The 23,635-nt window shown below is 40.5% G+C and overlaps 1 protein-coding gene across 5 annotated transcripts in view; it reads left to right on the forward strand.

Annotated features, from left to right (window-relative positions):
• FGFR3 (fibroblast growth factor receptor 3) overlaps positions 1-23,635 on the forward strand; it is an 85,899-nt gene that overhangs the window by 24,052 nt on the left and 38,212 nt on the right. For all 5 annotated transcript variants that reach the window (XM_069977292.1, XM_069977288.1, XM_069977289.1 and 2 more), the window contains exons 3-4: positions 14,500-14,763; positions 21,283-21,336. In XM_069977292.1, coding sequence (XP_069833393.1) covers positions 14,500-14,763; positions 21,283-21,336 — 318 coding nt within the window. The remainder of the gene's footprint in view (positions 1-14,499; positions 14,764-21,282; positions 21,337-23,635) is intronic.

Genomic DNA, 23,635 nt, shown 5'->3' on the forward strand with positions numbered 1-23,635 from the left:
GGTCCTATACTTTGCCTAGTGATCTGTGTCGCAAAAGTTAATTGATTTCCATTTAATGAAATGTTCCCTTTGTCATGCACGACTGGCTCTCAGCTCATGAAAGTGAAAATGTTAGCCTTGATTTACAGTCATTACATGATGAAAGCCTGAGCTGTCCCTCTGCCGCTCTCAGGGATTGGGTTTCACAAGGGTCCAGATTGTTCCTTTTTATACCGAGCTCCTACAACAAGGGGAACGTGTCATCGGAAAATTACCTATTGTTTCCATCAAGTTTTTTACGCTAAACATATTATTTGAAAAAAGTTCTGGTGTTTTTCTAATTGTCCATGTTACTTTCTATATTGTAAACTAATCCTGTAATTTTACAGTTTTCATCCTGGCCACTGAGCCTAAAACTGAACTCCTGATCACTTTCTAGTAGTGTGGTCCTTATCATAGATAGGGTTACAGTTATAGATGGTACAGACATCATTTTCATGTTTCTGCCTCCCCTTTGCACAGATCACAGAGCATGCCTAGAAAACTCTCCCATTTTAGTGTCTGCTCCAGTCTTATATGCCTAAGTTGATAGGACTTGCTGTAAACTGTGTCTCTAAATGCTGTTAAAAACAGATCCAGCTAATTTCCTTGGTGGTAGAGGTTGGATGATTTTATGTGTATCACCCCAATGAGGGGTATCAGTATCCTGGAGAGGGCTGCTAGCCTGAAAGGTGTGATGTCTAGAATGCTTCAACGAAAGAGGGGCCCGTCTCAAACAGTAATGGACTGAGGCAGGAAAAAGGGCGACCCTTGTTAGTGGCGCTGCCCAGAAACTCCGCACGTAGAGAGTTCTTGTATTTTAAAATTCTATAACAGCAGAAGTAGCAAAGAATGACGTGTTTGGGGAGTTCCATCTCCTAACATGCGCCCTCCTCCTTTGCTTTTTCTGTTGATATTTTTACTTTCAATGGCCAGTAGGCTGGAAGTTCATAAATGGCTGATAACAGGGAGAAATAGCCTGCATTAAACGCTACAACAAATTTAAGCAAATCTGTTCTTTACCGAATATCGTGACTAGATTTTGCAGTCATCGCGCAGATGCAAAAGAAAGTGTCCCTATCATTTCAGGGTGAAACCAGCCCATAGATTCTATTCCATTTGAAAAGGTGTCAAATCAAATTGGTCAGTATTAAGATTTTAATTTAAAGAGCAGATCTACCTAAAAAATGTTCTAATGTTGATGGCTTTACAAAATTAAAGGGGTACTCTGACAATTTTTTTTTCTCAAATCAATTGGTTTCAGAAAATTATAAAATTTTGTAATTTACTTCTATTTAAAAATCTCAAGTCTTCCTTTACTTGTCAGCTGCTGTATGTCCTGCAGGAAGTGGTGTATTCTTTCCAGTCCGACACAGCACTCTCTGCTGCCACCTCTGTCCATGTCAGGAACTGTCCAGAGCAGAACCAAATCCCAATAGAAATCCTCTCCTGCTCTGGACAGTCCCTGACATGGACAGAGGTGGGGGCAGAGAGCACTGTGTCAGAATGGAAAGAATACACCACTTCCTGCAGGGCAGTTAATAACTTTGGGAAGATTTGAGATTTTTAAATAAAAGTAAATTACAAATCTATATAACTTTCTGAAACGAGTTAATTTGAAAGAAAAAGATTTTCGCCAGGGTTCGGTATCCATCCTTCCTGAGTCTCAGAACTGCCTAGCTGTACTGTGATACATCCTCATACCTGCCAGCATTACCAGTGAAATGGGCGGGGCCTATTCAAATTGACCTAACAAGGTGTTTTGGCACAATTTAGGTGGTGGTCCAGGGTGTGGACTGCAGTAGGCCTCACTCCCAGCTTCCCTTCTCTATCACTAAGTAGACATCTGCCTGGTAAATTCCAGTTTCCTAGCATGATATATTAGCGAGCCGCACCTTAAGAACACTGTGCATATTTTAGTTTAATAAGATCTGGGGCTGTTGGGTAACACTAGATTGAGTCGCTGATTGACTTATCTCCGGTTCTTCAAGTAAGTTGAGCCCTTGACAGTCAATAATTGCCGTATTTTACATAACGATCATCGAGACGGGAAAACTGAGACGACCAGACAAGTGAAGAACCTTAGCGATGATGCCAATAAGAGCGTCTCTCCTGTGGGCATGCTGCTCGCTAATCCTTTGAAATGCAGCCTTCTCAGATCTATAATGTGCTCTATACAAAATCCATTTATGCCGAAGCCCCTTACATCACAGGAAATATTGGATGTGTCTGCATTCTCTGGCCTTTAATCTTGGGATTACCCAAAGGCTCTGAGAAGTAGTCCCATATCCCATCAATGATATCCCCACTCCAGATGCTGCTCTTCATTCATTCACAATTGATTTACTCTCCATATTGCGGAGAGGAGGCGCTTTCCAGGGAATAGATGACATTGTTTAGAATAGAGAAAATTACACTTGCATCATCCTTGGTGTCTTGACTAGAACAGACCTTTAAAAAAAAAAAATGTTCAGTGCTGCTTGTTCTCATTTAAAGGGACCACTACCTGCAAAGTATTCCGGTTCGTATATTTTCAGGATCTCAATCACTCCGGTGCTTCTAGATTGGGTTACATGAAGAAATATATTCTTTTGATTTGGAATTTTCATTCTAAACAGAATTTTTGTGTAGGTCTGGGGGAAAAAATTGGATATAATGGGTGTCCAAGTTTATAGTCTCATAGAACAAGAGTTGGCTAAGGAACCATTGAGATCAGCATTTCAAACCTGAATGTCATGACATGACATGACTAACTAAGGAGGATGGTGTTTGCTGTGGTAGAAGATCTTGGCCCAGTAGATGCAGTTCTCTTACTATTAGAGTTGGTTATGACAGAACTAGATCAATGACTGTTTGACTGGAGGACACAAATCGGATATAAGCCAAACCATGTATGATCCCTGTTTCACAGAATTTTGTTGTCCCTGTAGATATAATAATGTTTCTGGATATTGAAATACTCTTATTAAGAACCCAGGATCCTCAAAAGACAGGAAAGTGGTTACAAAGAGTGTCTCTACCTCTGGAGGACTTGTCCTGTCCTGCATTATATGGAAAATTTATTGATTTGATTAGGCATACTGTAATGCTTCATTTCCCCTGTGGTGGTGCTGCAGGGAAATTAAAGACTTACTGCCAAGTTTCTTCTTAGATTAAAGCTAGTCATCGGATGGCCAAGCAGGAGGACCTTGTGATGAGCTTATTATTAAGGAGCCCTTCTAACAATAGGGGTTGTCTAGAGTCGAAAACCCCTTTAAAATATCAAGTGTTTGTCCAACGGCAATTTGATACCATAAACCTAAAAATCAGGCTTGGCCAAATGCATATGGTTTATTTATTGATGAGGAAGATGAGCTGCTGCCAGACACTTCTGGGGTTGAGAGTAAAAAGGATCAGGCATGGTAACGGTCCACTTGCCCAGCCCTTCATAGAGCCCCCCTGCAGACCTGTTTTGACCCTAAAGGTGTCCCTACACTAAAAGGAGAAGTCTGGCAAAAAAATTTTTTAAAGTATTGTATTGCCCCCCCCCCACACACACACACACACACACAAAAGTTATACAAATTACCAATATACACTTATTACGGTAAATGCTTATAAAGTGCTTTTTTTCCCTGCACTTACTACTGCATCAAGGCTTCACTTCCTGGATAAAATGGTGATGTCCCGACCCAACAGCTTTGGGAGTTGGGTCGTGACGTCACCATTTTATCCAGGAAGTGAAGCCTTGATGCAGTAGTAAGTGCAGGGAAAAAGCCTGTTATAAGCATTTCCCAGACTTCTCCTTTAAGTCAAAAATCAGTCTTAACCATTAACATCAATGGGAATGGTCGACGGCATGTGTATGGAGAGAAAAGTCAGGCATGATGGATTTCCACTTTTAATACGACCCCAGAAGAGCAGTCTGGCAGCGGCTTACCGCCCACTCTCCCCAATTGAACACACATGAACATTTAGCTATACCAGACGTTCAAGTGTAATGGGAAGACGGGAAACAAAGGTCAGCCATCGGCTATTAGAGGTTTATGGCCACCTTTTAGGCACAATGTACATTTGACTTACAGCCTTTTCCAGTTTACATTCAGAACTGGTTTGTCTCAAGATTCCCAGTTCTTCTAGTTTCAGTAGCTGATGTCTCAGAGTAGCCAAAAGCAGATCCAGAGAGGTAAGACATAGTATCTGAAATGGAGGCGAGCCAAAGGTGATGGCAAGGAGCCCATCGCAAGATAAAATGGCAGCATTCAAATGGCAATAAACGTTTATCAGCCGCCCAGGAGGACGAGAAGGAGGATGATGATTTTTTTGACAGGAACTGCTGTTTTGTAATTGAGAATGTAACTAGACAATTTTTCTCTGAGACTAATGAGAAGAAAATTGTGAGCTGTCAAAGAGTTAATGTTCTTAAGTGTACTTAATAGTGTCTCACTCATCCGTAATTCACTGTAATTAAGACAAATTGCAACCACAATGTGTGAGAAATGCTGAATGTGACCTGGAACGTGGCCTGAGCCGCACATGTCCATACCCCCCCCCCCAATTACCTATGTTCTGTATTCCACAAATGAGCTCTTCATCACGTCCTCCATTACAAGGTTCAGTCTTACGGACAGGATTTCATTGCATACGGAAAATTTTTGAATGACAATGTTACAAACAATAGATGAGGGGTACTTGGTATACTTATCTTCCCATGGAACATTGTATGGACTCTATGCCAGCTTGTTGGTCTTCCCAAGAACACACATTGCTAACCCAAATTAGGCAAATTACAAGTTCTACCCCATATAGGTAAATATATGACTGTTAAATTGATTCCTTAAATTTTTTTAAAAAACATTTAAGGAGCTTAAATGTCTTTTGAATCCGTTCCTGTATGACCTCGACTATTGTGTTGAATGGAATCTAGTTTTAATTTCCACCCTGACCCCTTTTTGTTTCACTACCTGTAGACCATTATGAGCAAATAAAAATGTAAAAAAAATCCCATCCCCACTAGGGAATAAAAGATAGCCATACACCTTCAATATCTGTCAGCTGAAGGTTCATTCAGCCAATCGTTATTTCTTCTCATCCCTTTTATACACATTAAAGGGATTATCCAGCATTAGAAAAACAAAGCCACTTTCTTCCAGAGACAGCACAGCTCTTGTCTCCAGTTTGGGTGCAGGTTTTGCAACTCAGTTGTATTGTAGTCAATGGAGCTTCATTGCAAACCACACCTGAACTGGAGACAAGAGTGGTGCTGTCTCTGGAAGAAAGTGACCATGTTTTTCTAATGCTGGATAACCCCTTTAATGTTCAACACCAACAAACATTCATGTGGAGAGACGAGGGGGAAGCCGCTGCCAGACAGCTTTGGTGGAAACTTATATAAGTAAGAGTTGGATTATTTAAAATCAAAAATTGCTGATTCATCTCTTTTTCAACATCATCAGTCAGGGGATAGTCATTACCCATACATTTTAGACAATCAGCCAGTTCAGATGACTCTCAAAGGGGTTGGGCAGTATTATACAAACTTACCTACTTTCTCCCAAAAACAGCACCACACTTTTTCACAGGCTAAGTGTGATATCGCAGCTCATTAAAGTGAATAAGGCTGACGCAACCTGAAGACGAGTGGTGCTGTTCTTGGATGGAAGCAGCCATGTTTGTCTAATCGCCGTTAACCCCTCTAACTAAAGTTTATTGGGATGTTTTATAGTTCCAAAAGCAGATATACTATATTTTTTATCTATGGCCCAGTATACCCAAAGAGCAACTAGTCCAAAACCATTTTTATTAGCCAACTTTTTGGGACTCCCAACAATAAATAACAATTTCCATTGTGAAATGAACTTGGCTCATGTTCAGACCTTAAACACCTTGCACTGTTTATTGCACAGGTCTGATATCTCCTTGTGTGTTACATATGTTGGAACTTATCTCAGTGCTCTCCCTAAATTCAGCTCGCAATACTCTGCCAACGTCTCAATGGTATCATGTTCTGAATTTGCCCGCTCAATAGTGATTAGTACACCCCATTTATCCCAAGGTGGGTGGGGACATGGACACTTTACACATTTATTATATACTTTTATGCATGTGTGTGTTTTCTTTATTTTACTTTGATACTCGCTGAATAGAACGTTTTTGGCAAAATTTTTGAATTTGAAGAATTGTACATTCTGACCCTATAAGCAGTATTTTTGCCTATTTTGACCTTTTTCCTATATATTTTTAAGGGTTCTACTGGCAAATAATTTTGCCGTTTGAAACTAGGACGCTCGTAGATGGAATGACAATGAATTCTCCCTGAATATGAGCCCAGTTGGGGGTCCGGATTGAATAGACTCAGAACTCCTACACAACATTAACTGTGTAGAGTCCGCACTTCCGCTTTTAATTAGCCGCCCTGCATCATTTAGCTCATTGTGTGAGTTGTAGGCCTTTGTCCCGGGCCGATATCTAAGATTCTGCCGTTTTCTTCTGTGACAGGGCTGTTCTTTTCTTACTCCTTCTTTATTTAGATGTCGAGGCTTTTCCAGGATACTTGGGATTAAGCCTATTATTGTGGGGTATTTGCAGCCAGCTGCCTGCATCCAGTAAAGATTAGGTAGCGCACAGTAAAAGTGCAAGCATTCAGATGGAGGCCAGGTTTTTGATTCTGCATAGCTGTGAATTGAGGGGGATAGAAAGGTTACAAGGCCATTTCCTGTTGTCACATGAGCAAGAACTTTTTTTTTTTTCTTTTTAACCCTTTCAGGACCAAGGCAAATTTTATGAATATGACCTGTGTCACTTTATTAATCAATACCTTGGGAATGCTTTTACCAATCCTTCTGATACCAAGATTGTTTTTTTTGTTACATATTCTACTTTATGTTAGTGGTAAATTTGAGTTGATAGCTTTAGAATTTTTTTGTGAATAACTCCAAAATGTTGTTAAAAATGTAAAAAAAAAGCACATTCTCTACATTTGAAAGTCTCTGCCAATGAGGAAAATAGTAATACTACATTCATTATTTATTAATTCATATCTATAACATGTCTACTTCATTTTAAAAGCATTTGGTGAACATGCTTTTACTTATTTGGGATGTTAGAGGCCGTAAATGTTTAGTAGCAATTTTCAAAATGTTCGTGAAAATTTCAAATTTAGACATTCTTTAGGCACCAGTTCAGTTTTGGAGTATATTTTAGAGGCTTGTATACTAAAACCCCCCACAATTCAACCTATTTTGAAATCTTCACTCTTTCAAGTATTTAAATTTACATTCATTCAGTTATTTAACCCTTTCTGCATTTCACAGGAATAACTGCAAAGTAAGAGTGAAAAGTTAAAATTTGCATTTTCTTTCCAGAGATTCCAATGTAATCCTATGTGTTTTTTACTAAACCAATTACCGTTACTGATCCACCAAAGCCAGCAATTGCTGATGCTGGACCCCCTTTGGGGGTCCAGTGGCAGTTACACTAAACTGTCAGCTATCAGCTGAAAGTTTAGTTGCAGCTTCCGGTCACTGTTTGTCTAAACAGTGAGCATCTGAAGCAGGTCAGTAAATTTACTGACTTTTGCTTGAAAGGGTTAAGAATGTGTTTTCAAGAAGTAAATGTACGCCAGAATTAGAATTCCAATAAGAAAAAAAAAACACACAAAAGCATTGCAATTTTATTTGCATTGCAGGTGTTTTACATGAGATGAATAATAAAGCTTGGATATTCATATAGTTGTTCATTGTAGCTGTAGAGAGCTAACTTTTTTTTTTTCGAGTTCAAAAGTTTCAGTCAAAAAATTCTTTGTATCCTATACATAAAGTCTTTATGGCTCCAATGCCAGGCCGTATGCCCAGTGTCAGACTGGGTTATCTGGGGCCCACCAATGAAGAACCAGTGAGAAAGGACATGTCAGTCAGTGTTAGTGCAGGTTCTAAAGCTTGGGGCCAATGAGGTCCTCTTGTGAGCCAGTCCGTCACTGCGTATGCCACTATGAAGCACATCTTCAAAATCATATGGTGCCCATGTGTTAAAAACCTCTGTCTGCATGGCAAGCCACTTTAAATTTGTATAATATCCATAATCTAGCCTTATGAATAATACAAAAAAAGTTGTTGTGAATGTATAGAAAAACAAAGAAAATGCAATCTATTACTACCCAAGCCAAAATGGGGATTACTACATTTTTGGAAAGCTGCTATTAAACCTTTAAGGGTGTGTTCACACTTACCTGATCCGCAGCGTATTTTCTGCTGCGGATTCGCAGCAGATCCGCAGCAGATTTCATTTAAATAACTGAACACAGCATCTGCACCATCAAATCTGTTGCAGATCTGCTGCGGATCCTGTAGGTGTGAACGCACCCTAAAGGGGTACTTCCATTGCAACTTGTTATCCTCTATCCATAGGATAAGGCATATCAAGTTAATTGACTGGGGTCTTACCACTGGAACCACCGTCAATCCTGAGAACTGGGGCAAAATTGTCCCCAGAATAAATGGTGTACACTGTGCATGTACGGGTGATGCTCCATTAGTATTTGGTGGCCCCATAGAAAAAGAATGGAGCAGAGGCAGTGCGCTAGCAGTCATACCCCAATTGAATAGCTTGTTATCACCTAACTTATGGATAAGGACAAGAAGTTGAATTTAGAAGGACCCTTTTAAGAGTAGCCAATAGAGAGGTTATCTTCTTGCTTACAACAGCCCTGTTAGTTAACTAGTAGTGTAAAATGTGCACATTTTCCTTACTCCTAAATTAGACCGATTGAATTGTGTCATAACTGGCTGCAGAGTTGCTGCCGGATATCTCTTCTTCCTCACTAGTATTTAAAGGTACCTTTACACATGGGGGAGGCATTTACCTCCTGTGCGCCCCTGTCGTAAACCAGGAAGAAGGCCCAGATTGGCCTCTTTTCCATGGTTTATGGCAAGGTGGGAAGGAGGTGTTGGCCTCCTCCCGCGCCAGATTTATGATGCCTTACGCCTTTCATTTATCATGGCAGAAATCTACGCCTGCTCGTAGGCCTAAATCATGGCAGAAATCTACATTAGATCTTGGTGAATCCGATGGGTTAATTGGGGGTGGGGACTAATTTAGGACTGACTCCAGTCTTTATAAATCTCCCCCATGGTGTACTTGTATCTTTACTATTGTGTTAGGTCTGTAGCCCCCCCAATGGGTTGTCCAGATGGGCTGCATGTAGTATTACAGGGCCCCCAAATAGTGAGCCAGACTGCCTTGGCTGAATGGGGGAAGGGATCCTTAAGAGGTGGTCTCTAAAACAAAATAAAGGGGAACTATGGCCGGGTCTCTAGGACTATATAAGTTTATGGTAGTCTCTGAAACAAAATAAGTGGGTAATGGCCACGTTTTCACTACTACGTCATTTCTAGAATGGCTCGTACAGATACAGATCAGGATTTATGCTTCGTACTGTCTGCCGAGCGGCTTCGAACAGAGACAGATTTATAGGCTTTTTTCATAGAAACATCTGTTTTTCTATCTCCCCCTGCAAAGCCCTGCTCTACACAACATATATCAGGTTCTCTCATAAAATGAAATCACTCAAACATGTCTCACTGATTGTTTAGCAGCTTGATAAGTGGCGGAATTTATGTTCCTATTAGATGGCTTTTTTTCTTGTCCTTAGCTGTGTCAAAGTCTGGTGGTTATGATGCTTTACTGGAGAAACAAGTTAGAGAATGGTTTTTCTTTTTCCAGTCTTCTATTCAGCTGCAGGAGCCTTTTTTATATGTCTTTATTGTGATGGATATCATTAATATAAGCCCCACACTTCAGCTGCTGGCTCTGGATGACTACAGATACAAGATTGCATACTCTTTTGAATGGACAACATGTAATACCACATTTTTTCCTGTAGTGGCCGCTGTAGGGGAATTGTACAGCTGCCTTCTAGTGTTGAGCGGATCTTTCAAACTGTTTGGCAAAGTTCTCCGAACCCGGATGCTGGGCATTTGGTTCCCCATGGCTGCAGAAGTTAGATGTATCCAAGTTTTCGTGGAAGCCCTAGGGCTTCATCCAACTTCTGCAGATGTGGAGAATCCAATGCCAAGCGTTTGGGTTTCGAAGAAGGTCCACTCAACAATACTGCCTTCATTATCCGTTTCCAGATCTATGGTGATCAGTTGATCACCATAATGCCCCTTCTTTAGGTGCCTATACACCTTCAAAAACTGTCTTGACCTTCCCATACATATGAATATTCTGCACATGTCTTCTCTAGGAGAGGAGAGAGAATCTGCCTCCAGGGGGATTGCTCCCAGAATAAAAGGGTTGGGTAGTGAAAATCCTCCATACACTGTATATTGTTGGTCAAACCCATGGCAGATTTGACTGACTGAGTATAGAAGAGGTTGTCCTTACGGCACAACCTCTTTTAATAGAATTGACATAATTTTGAATACGACTGAAGTATTTGACGACGACCATCTTTGTTTTAAGAGAAAATAATCTTTATACCAATCTGGAATAAATAAATCTAAATATCTTAATTAGAAATAAAATATAATCTAAGTTCCAATTATAAAAAGCTTAAGTTTAGTGTCTGGATCCAACAAGTTCACGTTCTTGTTTCCGATATGAGGAAGTTTATATCCGGTCTCCTTTCTTTGAACATAGACATGGACATTTATCTTCATTTCCTCCTCGGTTCTTTGAAAAAGACGAATACATCAAGCTCCTATACATAATTCTGAAGTGCTGCTTGTAGCTTTTCCACTTTGTTATTCTATACGACCTGTAAATATATATTAACTTGGAGGCCTCGGGCCGTACTGAATGAAGGTTTTTAATACGCTTCACTCCTTTTGCGCTGATCAAAAAAAATTTGGGGATGGAATCTTTGCTTAAGACATCAAAGAATGTTTTGAAAACTAAATGACTTCTTTCTTCCTTCTCTTCAACTTTTTAATTTAGAAAAAAAAATACCAAAAATTTCATCTTTTCATGATTTCGAATTTTATAATGTATCTCTAATCCTGCCAAGGTGGTCATGGGCATAGATGTGTCCAACAACGTGCACTTATATCACGTTGTGATTGGTTCTAACTGACTTCAGGTTAAAATTTTATCTGTTATCTAAAAAAAGAATGTACTCAGTTCCATTGAAGTAAATGGAGCTTAATTGCAAACCACACCTGAACTGGAGACAACAGTAGGGGGAAAAATGGCCATGTTTTTGTAGCGCTGGATAACCCCTTTAAGGAGGTTATCTGAAGAGCACAAAATGTCCTACCTCTTCTGCCCTCCGGCGCTCCACTTCCTCCCTTTACTCTCTCTGGAGATAACATCTAAGATAGGGGGCATTGTGTTCTGGGCACGGTGTGCAGGCGAAACCACCCCAGCACACAACGTCCAATAGCTGCCCAGTGTCGCTGCAACATTGGTAACATCGGGCAGCTATTGATGATTGCCCCCAACCTACTCCCTTCTCTTCCCAGAAGACGGTCAGAGAGAGGAAGTGAAGCACTGGAGAGCAGAAGAGGGTAGGACCTATAATGCTCTCCAAATAACCCCTTTAATACTTCAAGAGTTAGTAAAATTGGGGTCAAGGTCATAAGTAGGGTTTTCCTGGAGTAGGTAGAAGATTTAGTTTTCAGTCCATACCCTGGAGAGTCATCAGAACCTAGGATAAATTTCCAACCTTTTAGCAATATTCATCTTTGGGGCAGCATTAAAGTGGGTCTCTCATGTCAGAACACAGGCCTAAAACAGAGGTTCAGACCTGCTCAAGAAAATCACTGATGTTACCTGATATTCAGTGCCATTGGGTTAAACCTAAGTTATATACGAACATCAAATAGAGATGACCTGTTATGAGATTCTTGTATGGTGATAACCTGGAAATAGCAATTTACTGTGTAATTCTAGAGTGTTTGATAAAAAAAAAAACATCTTCATGACAAGTAATTTTACTCTATTGCTGGGTTCATTTATTTTTTTGAACAATATTTTATTAAGTAGGCAAAAGCATGCCGGGTTTATATTAGTAGACAGTTTTTTTGGTGTGACTTTACCTGCGTACGTGTATGTCTTATAGCTTAGACTATTGACTGGATAAAAAGTTGACTGCTTCAGTGCATTGATTTGTTCGAGGAACCTGTTCATGAATGAGCTGCTGGTGTCCTTGTAGACAGCTGTCTGTTTGTACAGCTCTTGCTGAGCATCCTTTGTGGCAGGAGCCAATCTTCCAGTCACGCCTTCTTTGTGAAGACTGTGCCACGAGTGGTCCTTATCTTCTTGGCTTAAAAAAAGGAGCCCATGCTCACCAAGGCATGTCTTGTTTTATCAACAAACCACTTGAGCCTCTTCCCGCCTTCATGCACGCTGAGTTTGGCTCGATCCCAGGGCACAGCTGACCCAGAGAAGACCCGCTTGCTAATTGGCAGAAGGAAGCATTAGGGGTCAGTCATCTAGAACCTGTTTAACTATTTGCTAAGGCAGAGCTTTAGGAACCATAATGTTTTTTATATGACTTTTTCATGTATAATTTTTTTTTTTACTGTGAATTTTTGAATACAAATAATAAAAAAAAAAAAAAACAATAACGTAAACATTATTTAGATGCCGATATGAATATTTTGTAATTTTATTTTTCCTGTCTACAATTTAACCTTAGGCAAGATATTCCGGCCCCAAACTTAAATATTTATGCGGCCTTGTCACCAGAGTGGCTTGGTCTAAAAAGTTGTCAAAACATGACGGATTTGCTGCTTGGGGCTTTTTTTTTTCTTCTAACTTTCACCCAGCTGTTACTCCACCTGCCTGTGCTTGACCCTCAGTACCCAGAGGTAATAAGGAGACAGAAGGGGCCTTTAGTGAAAATCCCTTCAATATACCATAAACCTTTGGGATGAGTCGATGATGCTTTTTGTAAGCCAGTTGTAGAGTGTGTGTGTGTGTGTGTGTGTGTGTGTGTGTAAAACTGGAAAAAAAATCTCATAAATTTTTTTTTTTTAATTTCGAATTGACAGTTCTTTTTAAAATTGACAGTTACTACTTTTAAATTGTGTAGTGTGAGGGAGTTTGTTTGTTTGTTTTTGTTTTTAAATTTTCAATTAAAAAAAAAAAAATCTTTACTGATTTCCTGATGTGACTGTGTTTTTCTTAAAACTTTGGGTGAAAAGAAAATTGGACATTTAGCAGCAAAAAAACTGTTTATCACTTTTGTAATTATTCTGACAAGAGCGATCCTGAGGGGTGTTACACTGACAGGCCTTTTGGGCAGATTTGCGGCTGCAAAGAAATGTCTAAATATCATGTCCTGACAGAAGCCTTTGACAGGAAGCAGAAGCCGAGTATAAATCTAGTGGAGCATTTTTACAGCTTGGTGTTTATTTTGAGCTTTCAAATTGGTTTAGAGCCCATTTTAATGGCAGGGTCAGCGATTCAACTAAAATAAGCGTCCCCTGCCAAGTGCAAATAAGATGAAAAATTAGTCGTAATTATTCCATCACTTTTTCCTAGTTTTCTACATATATATATATATATATATATATATATATATATATATATATATATATATATATATTTAATGTAAATTCCTTTTTTTGTGCCTTTTTGTTGTTGGTTAATTGAATTAACTATGTAAATGAAGTGTTTTTGCATTAGCGATAACTTGAAAGGACTTGCCCCCTCTAGGACGTTAATTAAATTGAGGCTTGTGTTTTGATTGATCCCTTGAAGCTGCTCGCTTGCCAATTTCTAGTTAAGCTGACAAGCATGTGGTACCCTGCCTGTAGGCATTCAAGAGTCCCAAGAACCTCCTGCAAGACTTTACTAAGACTTTCTGAGCATAATGTTATCATATAGGTCAGATTTTTAGCATTTTTTCACACGTGCCTTCTAGAAATTCTGGCATTGCTACTTCATTTGAATGGGGCTAAGCTGTGCTACCTATGGAGAATTAGTATCACAATTTTTGGGGTGGGAAAAAAAAACACCCCAGTTGTTAGTATAGGATTTAGATCAACACTAGAGATGAGCAAACCTTGTCCGAACCCCAGCCTGTGGCATTTGATCAGCCTCCCTGATGACTTGTGGTTCGGGCAGCATGAAAGTAATGAGAGGTCCCCTTTTACTAGAGATGAACGTGACTCAAGCATACTCAGTTGAATACTGGTGGCTAAAGAAGTTGGATGCAGCCCTAGGGAGTCATGAAAAACATGGATATAGCCTATGGTCTATGGCTGTATCTATGTTTTCCAGGCAGCCTTAGGGCTGCATCCATCTTTTACAGCCACCGGTAATCAAATGCCACACGCAGGGGCTCAGACGAACTTGAGCCTTCTTGAAGTTAGCTCATCGCTATTCATTATATGGTCTACTGAGTCTTTATTCCACAAACCTATATATGATTCTACTCAGCTCTTTTTGCCATTTGCCCTCTTGTAAGTCTTGCCAGTTGGATTGCATGCTATAAAGCTTAATTACTTTTGCCATGTAGTTGTATGTTAATGTTTATGTTGCTTTCTTTACTTTCAGATTACCTCACTGGAGAATTGGGCCCTCTTGATGAACTAATGTTTGGCGTTGGAGAGACCATTGAGTTGTCATGCAGTGCCGAGAGCCCTTCCATGGCCATCTTATGGTTAAAAGACGGGCTTGCTATTAGGGAAAACAACCGAACAAACACAAGACAGAACCTGCTGAAGATCACAAATGTCTCCTATGATGATTCGGGGATTTATAGCTGCACTTTATTGCATTCTACTGAGATTCTACGGAACTTTACTATCAGAGTAGCCGGTAAGTTTTTGACGTTATGATCAAGTGGGCACAAGTTATGTCTTTCCATCTAACTCGTAGTGTGGCCTTTCCTGCGTGGTGGTTGAACCTTGCTAAACAAATACTAATCTAAAAGATCGGCCTAGGTAACAAGGCCCTAGGCGTGTGTTCACATGTTCAGGCAGTTATTGAATACATTGAATTGATTAAAAAAAAAAAAAAAGTTTCCATCCTTCTTTGACTTTTCCTTTGTATTCATTAATCGCAATCAAAAACCTGCATAGAGCCCTGCCCTTTGGAGAACACATCATCGGGCAAATAAATTAGCCTCATCAGTTGCAGTGTATTTTCTAAAAAAAAAAAATTTAAAGGGTTGTCCGGGATAAAGTCATAAATGAGCATGCTGTGGGGGTACATGACATTGATGTATACTTACCTTTCCAGCTCCGCTGCAGCTTTCGGTTCACAGGCATGACTACTGTTCACCACTTTCAGCAACATCGACTGACTTGCCACTGACTTGGCCGCTCAGCATAGACTGCATAGGGTCAGTGCGAAGCGACCGTTTCCAATGGGAGCGGCTCGTCAATGGATGTTGCTTAAACATTAACAGTGTCAGAGAGTGGGCGGCCCGGAAATCGGCAAATGTGGGGGAGAAGTACAGGTAAGTATACCTCACTGTTGTTTTCCCCGCAGCCCTGGCAGCATCCCACTTTATAGGGACCATTAGGAAAGAATTTATACTACTCAAAAAAAAAAAAATTTCAAACACAAATTTTGCAATAAGAATGGTTTTTGATGGTCAGGATTATCGGGTGATTTACAGCCAGAAATTTTTTATTTTTATGCCTCCTAAATTTAACAGTTGTCAATTTTTAAGCCACCATGGAGACCAAAGAGGGGCCATAAGGAGTTAATTATCAACACGTAATTAGAAAGTAATTACCAGAGCATGTAATGAATTATTAAAGCCAGCTGGGTCAGCTGTAGAGCAGCGCTATCTGTGCTTTGTGTAAAGTGACTCTAGTGCCTGACCAGAATTACAAGGGGTAGGCAGCAGGACGTCTACATCCCTGGAAGCCACCAGCTGACCCTCAGGAGTTGTGTATCACATCTCAGGGCGGAATCGCTGTCTCTGTGCAGTATTAAGAGAGAAAATCAAACAACAATTCTTCGACCTCACCTCCTTTTCTTCCTGCTACCTTCCTATACATCTGCTTTTAATCACTTATTATTTGAAATTCCAGCAGACGTTTGGAGGTCACATCAATTTAAGAGTTAAAAAGACCATTTTTAGACTTTTTAGCTCCCCCCCCTTCTAAAACCATCACCTATGCTTCTCTATTAAAATAGTAACAAGAGAAGAGTCACTAGAACTCCTCTAGCAGCCTTAAAATGTGTTTTTGTCTATAAAATTGCATTAAAATGCTTTAGAGATCAAGGGGGCAAGTTGGGGGAGTGAAACTGGGCAGCTGGTGGCACTTCTGAATGGAAAACAGCTGTGTGTCCGGGGAGGCGATAAAATGTTTTCATAGTGGGAGAGTAATAATGGAGACATTTAAAGGATCAGATCCCCTGTTCTCTGGGCTCCAGAGTGGTATCAGGGGGTAAGGGGCTAAGACTCAGGCTGAAAATGTTTATTTTTAGTTTCTCAGTCCCCAACCCAACTATTTTTTTTTTGTATGTGTGTGGAATATTTGGATTTCTGGTTAGAACTAAAATAAACCACCAGAAACGGGAGTGTGTTTGTTTTGCGCCTACTTCTTTAATGGAATGCCAACCATTTTTGAGTAAAACATTTTATAAGGAAATTTTAAAGGGATTTTATAAAGCGATGGCATATTGCTGGGATGGGCTATAATGTTCTGATTGGTTTGAGTCCGACTTCTGTTAAAGGGGTTATCCAGTACTACAAAAACATGGCCCCCTTTCTTTTAGAGACAACACGACTCTTGTCTCCAGTTCAGGTGCGGTTTGCAATTAAGCTCCATTCACTTCAATGGAACTGAGCAGCAAAAACCCACCCAAGATGGAGACAAGAGAGGGGCTGTCTCTGGAAGAAAGTGACCATGTTTTTGTAGAGCTAGATAACCCCTTTAAAGCCCTATTACACCAAGCGATTATTGGACATATTTGGCCGATTATCGACTGTTACGGACCATAATCGCTTGGTGTAATAGCTAGTGTAAGAGCCAGTTCAAACTGAGGAATCTGCGAGGAAAATGCTCTGGGCAAAAAGTTTTCTCTCGGAATTCTTACTGAATGTTAATTCTTGCCGAAAGCGGATCCGCCACAGAAATTTCCGCGATGAAATTCAGCTATGTAAACTGCAGTGAGCAAATTCCATTGAACTCAATGGAATTTGGCTCTGCGATATATTTTCGGGCGGCATTTTAAGTGAGGAATCGGAGCTGAAATTTAGCGCTGATTCCTTAGTGTGAACTGGCCCTTAAAAAGCAACGAACAGCCGACATGCACAATGTCGGCTGAACCTCGTCTTTCAACATGTTTAAAAAGAAAACTTAAATGATAAGAACTGTGCTGGCCATCGCTCTGAGCAATAGGAGCGGCAGCAGCAGACCGCCACTATCTCCTATGGGCTCCCTGCGGCCCCCGCACTTACCCGCTCGCTGTTGGCGCATATAATAGCGGTGAATAAGGAGCAAGCTGATCTGACAGGTCGGTGCTCGCTTGCTCCTCCTGATCGGCCGTGTAATAGGGGCTTTACCCCATTGGTTCTGGGGTAAAACTGACATCCGCAGCGATTATATTATTTACTGTTTGTTCCCTACACGCCCCAACTACCTGTTGCACAGCCCCATTTGAGTGAATGTCAATGGCTCCCTCTGCATCAAGAGCGCCATTGCGAAAAGAAAAAAATCTGCGCTAGTGTTGTGCCCATTCTTCATCACTTCATCACATTGGGGGTCACATAGCAGAAGATGCAGTACTAAATTAGTACTGTGACTCCCACTGGTTTTCAAGTGTGGTCAAAAATATGTAATCACCTTATAAAATGGAAAAAGCCCTTTATAGAATGATTTAGGGCCTGTTGAAAAAACAAACTTAAACATTAGAGTGGAGTGCTGACCAAATGCAGTCATTCATTCTGGATCCGTTCTTAGGGGGTCTCACGGTCAGTCCCCCGCAATCGGCTTGTTTTTCCCAATGCTATGGGTAAATGATGACATCTTGAGATGGAAATACCCCTTTATTAGGCATCAGTTCACCCTTAAAGGAGAAGTCCAGCGAAAATTTTTATTAAAGTATTGTATTGCCCCCCCCCCCCAAAAGTTATGCAAATCACCAATATACACGTATTACGGGAAATGCTTATAAAGCGCTTTTTTTCCCTGCACTTACTACTGCATCAAGGCTTCACTTCCTGGATAATATGGTGATGTCACTTCCTGGATAATATGGTGATGTCACGAACTGACTCTCAGAGCTGTGCGGGCTGTGTCTGCTGGAGAGGATGATGGCGGGGGATGCTCAGTGTCCCTCCAGTGCCCTGTGTCCCTCTGCCATCATCCTCTTCAGCAGCCAAAGCCTGCACAGCTCTGGGGGTCGGGTCGTGACATCATCATGTTATCCAGGAAGTGAAGCCTTGATGCAGTAGTAAGTGCAGGGAAAAAAAGCACTTCATAAGCACTTCATAAGCATTGGTGATTTGTATAACTTTTAGGGGGGGGGAAATACAATACTTTTATAAAAAATTTCACCGGACTTCTCCTTTAAAGAATGTTGCATGTTGGTATTGTTAAGGTGGCCATACACATTCAATCACAGATTGGCTAACCGTTATCTCTCCCTTTCTCCCCCTGTCCTATGTTCGGCACCGCTACAAAGACTAAAACTTACCGGGTCCTGGTGTGGTAGAATTTATTCAGGACCGATTCACTTTCATGTTGGTGTTTTTGTTTTTTTTCTTATTGGTTACCTTTTGCCGGTTATCAAAAGTGTAAAAATTATTGAATGTGTTGGATTTCTTCTCCCATTTTTACCAGAAGTGAGCACTAGGGATTAGTGCTATGCGGGTGTGCGAAATTTGAATACCAGTGGCTGAATAAGTTGGATTCAGCCCTAGGGATGGCTGTATCCATGTTTTCCTGGACTCCCTAAGGCTGTAGCCAACTGCCTCATCCTTCAGTATTCAACAGAGCATGCTCAAGTCACGTTCATCTCTAGTAAGCACTCCCTCTGTAAAGGGAACCTGTCATCGGGGCAATTGTCATTTGCCTCAATGGTTTTTGCCTTCCTCCGGGTCAGCACAGTAGCGTTTCTGTAGAACTTGATGGACTCTTGTTGTCTTTTCAACCTTATTAACTATGTAACAGGGAGGTCCCTGGGAGCTTCTCCCCACCCACTAACCTTGATTGATATCATATATCTCTCTATTTTGAGAGTTCTCTATCAAGGCTGGTGGGAAAAAGAGAAGGCACCATTCCCTTTAATAAAAAAAAATTACTCGCCTTTTCTTCTGGTGACTGCTGCAGAGAATTCCTGTGCCAAATTTTTGATTCTTTATCTGTATAAAAGGTAGTTATTTCCCACAGATGCTTTTCAGATGGCCTATATTGTACACTATAAATCCTTATGTCCCGGGGTGACTAATGGAACTTTTTGAAAATTTTTTTCAAATAAATCATGTAAATGCAAATATGTGATCATGAGGATGAATAGATTCTTTAACAGAAAAAAATGTGACCTGCAGTTACTTTTTATTGCCTAAAATTGTTTTCATTTTCATGCCGGAGCCCTGCAGTAGCAGTCATACATTATGTAATAGGAATGAGAAGTAATTCTTAGTGGAAATATTCGCACTGTATCCCCTCCGGCACAAAGCTCTGTGGAATTGCTAACAGGCATTGTCGAGGCTTCTGCCTTATTTCTTTTATAGAGATATCAGAATATTTTATCGGGCTGCATTGTGTTAGCTGTGAGATCCGTGTACTTTAATATTCCAACCATAAGTCTCATTCATTTAGGGGTTTTTTTTTAGAATTTTTTTTTTCATGGCTTATATTACATTTGATTACTTTTTGTGCAAGAATTATTCATGTTCTATCACTGTGGGCTGTTTATTTTTTTTTCCTTTTTTGTATCTGTCTGCCAGCATGACCCTTTAAAGTAGATGGGTCCAAGAAGTAGCCAAGTTACAGTAGCCATTTTTAGAAACTACAGAGCTTAGTCAAAAAGTCACATCCTTCACCAGCTTCTTCTCCTACCATAAGGTGGCAAAATCAATCACACAAAAGTCAATGGAAACCATGAAACATGATTCCAAAAGTCATAGCTGATGTGTTCATACATTGTTTTTTAACCTCAACTTATTGTTTTGATCGTGTAGACAACAGTTCATCCACTTTTTTTTTTTCTAAAAACAAACTCCCAATTTGTGAGAAATGATACGATTTAAAAATAAAAGGCTTAAGGGGAACCTTCACGTTGAAAATACAGTCCAAGCAGCAGGCTGTGTGTTATTGAGCAGGAGGAGCTGTGCCGTTTGGTATACATATTTCTGGGAAAGGACTCACTCCCGAATTTTTATTTTATTCATTGCAGTCTCTGCTAAGTCTAGGCTTGGCTTACGTAAGCAAGCGTATAGAAGGACCACCCACTGGACTCCTAAACTCAGACAAGTTCTTGTGAATCTTTTCCCTTCAAGTTTATATATCAATCTTCTCAGCTTCTCCTGTTTTATAACTTGATGCTGGTAGATCGAAGCAAATTTTCAATTTGATGAGTTAGCTTAAAGCGACTCTGTACCCACAATCTGACCCCCCAAACCACTTGTACCTTCAGATAGCTGCTTTTAATCCAAGATCTGTCCTGGGGTACGTTCGGCAGGTGATGCAGTTATTGTCCTAAAAAACTACTTTTAAACTTGCAGCCCTGTGTCAAACTGGCGTGGCCTAGAGTATCTGTACCCTAACCTTGCACCACCCCTCCGTCCCTCCTCCCCACCCTCTTCATCATTAGGAATGCCACTGGCAGGATATTTCCTATTCATCACCTTTGTGAACACTGCACAGGTGCCTTAACGATCCAGCCTGGAGCATTACTAATGACGAAGAGGGCGGGGAGGAGGGGAGGGGAGGAGAGGTTGTGCCTGCCTAATGCATACACAATCTAGGCCACGCCAGTTTAACATGGGGCTGCAAGTTTAAAAGTAGTTTTTTAGGACAATAACTGCATCACCTGCCGAACGGACCCCAGGTCAGATCTTGGATTAAAAGCAGCTATCCGAAGGTACAAGCGGTTTGGGGGAGTCAGATTGTGGGTACAGAGTCACTTTAAAAGATTAGGAAATGCTGACAGGCAGTATTGACAGGCTTGCAGGCAGTATTGGCAAATTAATCTAAACCATCAAGGCGATTGATATTTTTAGAACCAATCTTGAGCAATCTTTTTTTGTGAAAAATAAAAATAAAAAATGTATATCTCTGTTTGGAAAAAAAATAGCCAAACAGCCAAACCAACAGCTTGAAGGTCAGGTTTCCTGGGCTTGTTTTAATAGCCTTTTCTCTTTTTTCACAGACATGCCTTCATCTGGTGATGATGAAGATGATGATGAAGAAGCTGAGGAAAGAGGTAACGTTACCTTATCACATCCTCTTTGTATGAAGTTTTGTTTTTTATTCTTTTGCTATGTGGTACAGATGAACGAACCTCAAGCACACTTGGGTTTGTCCAAACCTGGCATTAGATTACTGGTGGCTGAAGAAGTTGGATGCAGCCCCAAAGCTGCCTGGAAAATATGGATACAGCCGCGGGCTGGGTTCACACTATGTATATTTCAGGCAGTATTTGGTCCTCATGTCAGGTCCTCATAGCAACCAAAACCAGGAGTGGATTGAAAACACAGAAAGGATCTGTTCACACAATGTTGAAATTGAGTGGATGGCCGCCATATAACATTAAATAACGGCCATTATTTCAATACCACAGCCGTTGTTTTAAAATAACAGCAAATATTTGCCATTAAATGATGGCCATCCACTCAATTACAACATTATGTGAACAGAGCCTTTCTGTGTTTTCAATCCACTCCTGGTTTTGCTTGCTATACAGCCTCACAAATACAGCCTCAAATATACATAGTGTGAACCCAGCCATAGGCTGTACCCATGTTTTCTAAGACTCCCAAGGGCTGTACCCAACTTCCTCAGCCACCAGTCACCAAATGCTGCACGCTCTGGTTCGGACAAACTTAAGCATGCTCGAGGTTTGCTTATCTCTAGCTATATGTGTATTATATATATGATAGATGTGTCGCTCATCTTTTCTAGATTTTTGTAACATTCAGGGTGGCTGATGTACTGTGCACCCAACTATTTTCGTAGTCAGGGCTTATTAGTTAGCATGTTTGATGGAGAACTAATATTCATGCTGTAGTGTAGAGCCAATAGCGGTATTTTCCAGAAGATCAAACTACCGTAACAGTCATAAAGGCAGCCCCTTTTTATCTGTGACTCCCCACTTTAGGCATAGTTTGTGACTTTCTAAACTTTAAAAACTATTGTTTTAAAATCATCTTTTTACACATTGGGATTTATTTGTAATGGTCTGTGTGCTGACTACCCCAAGAGTCAACTTTTTGGACTCCTTTGTCCCTGCTTTTATTGAGAATGTAGTTGGCCACTTCCTCATCAGAAAATAGACCGCCACCCGACTTTTCTCACTGGCTCTTTGACTTTCAGACATCTGTTTCATTTTTTGGTAAATCTGGAAGGTATAAAATTTTGTCTGAAAGCCCCTTTTAAGAACACAATTAAGAATGTACATTTGCGTCATTTACCAATTTAAAATGTCTGTGTGTAACTTTATTAAATATACACTTATACCATGTACCTTTTTGTATATGTTTGTAATGGCACAATTCCGTCTTGCAGCGCGGTGAATGCCGGCTGACGCGACAAGACATTGGATTTTCTACCTGTATTTGCAGACTTGTGGTGGTTTGGCCGGGAATATCCGACAAATCATACACAGATGTTGTAATGTATGCAGCTTTTAAAGCAAAATATTTCTTCTGCTAGCCCTTGAGATCCACAGGCACAGATCCATGTACAATATCATCTGTGTGTAATTTAAGTTATTCCCACAACAAGACGGAGCTCGTGGGTTCAGCAGATGAAAACTGTATTGTGGCGCGTTATGAGATGTTTCCTTGTTAACAGAGGAAATGTATGGAAAGGCAATCACAATGTCATATGGTGTTTATTCAATGCTTACTGTATCGAAAACATAGATCATTGACCGTAAAGGGCATTTCCCACTAAATTAAAAACGAAAAACTTAAATTTAGAAATTTATTTATTTGCGCAAGTTGAGTGGCAACCATGTTCACTACTATTATAAATCTAATAAGGCTTTCCACTAGAGATGAGCACCACTCGAACATGCTCGAGTCCAAACTCGACTACCAGTGGGTAAAGATGTTGGATGCAGCCATAGGGAGTTTGGAAAAAACATGGATACAGTCTATGGTTGTATCCAAGTTTTTCCAGACCCCCTAGGGCTGCATCCTACTTGTTCAGTCACAAGTATTCATCTGCAGAGTGATCGGATTCGAGCTGCACTCATCTCTTGTTGTCACTCATCTTCATGTCATCAGAGACCACTTTTTCTGATCGGTCCGACCACCACGGTCACCTGATTGTCCTTGGTCCACAACAACGGGAGCCAGTCATACAGAGCACCTCTTCACTTTGGGCTATGAGCCAACCCTATAAAGGCAAATATACTGTAGGCAAGAGGTTTATTAATTTAAGTAGCCTTTGGAAGCAACATTGTGGGGCATCAAACATTCGAAATATTTGAGATTGGAGCCCATCAAACATTTGTTAGTGATTATCTCTTGGAAACTGGTGTAAAGTAAGAAAATCTC

This window comes from Dendropsophus ebraccatus, chromosome 7 (genome assembly GCF_027789765.1).
Source record: "Dendropsophus ebraccatus isolate aDenEbr1 chromosome 7, aDenEbr1.pat, whole genome shotgun sequence".
NCBI lineage: Eukaryota > Metazoa > Chordata > Amphibia > Anura > Hylidae > Dendropsophus > Dendropsophus ebraccatus.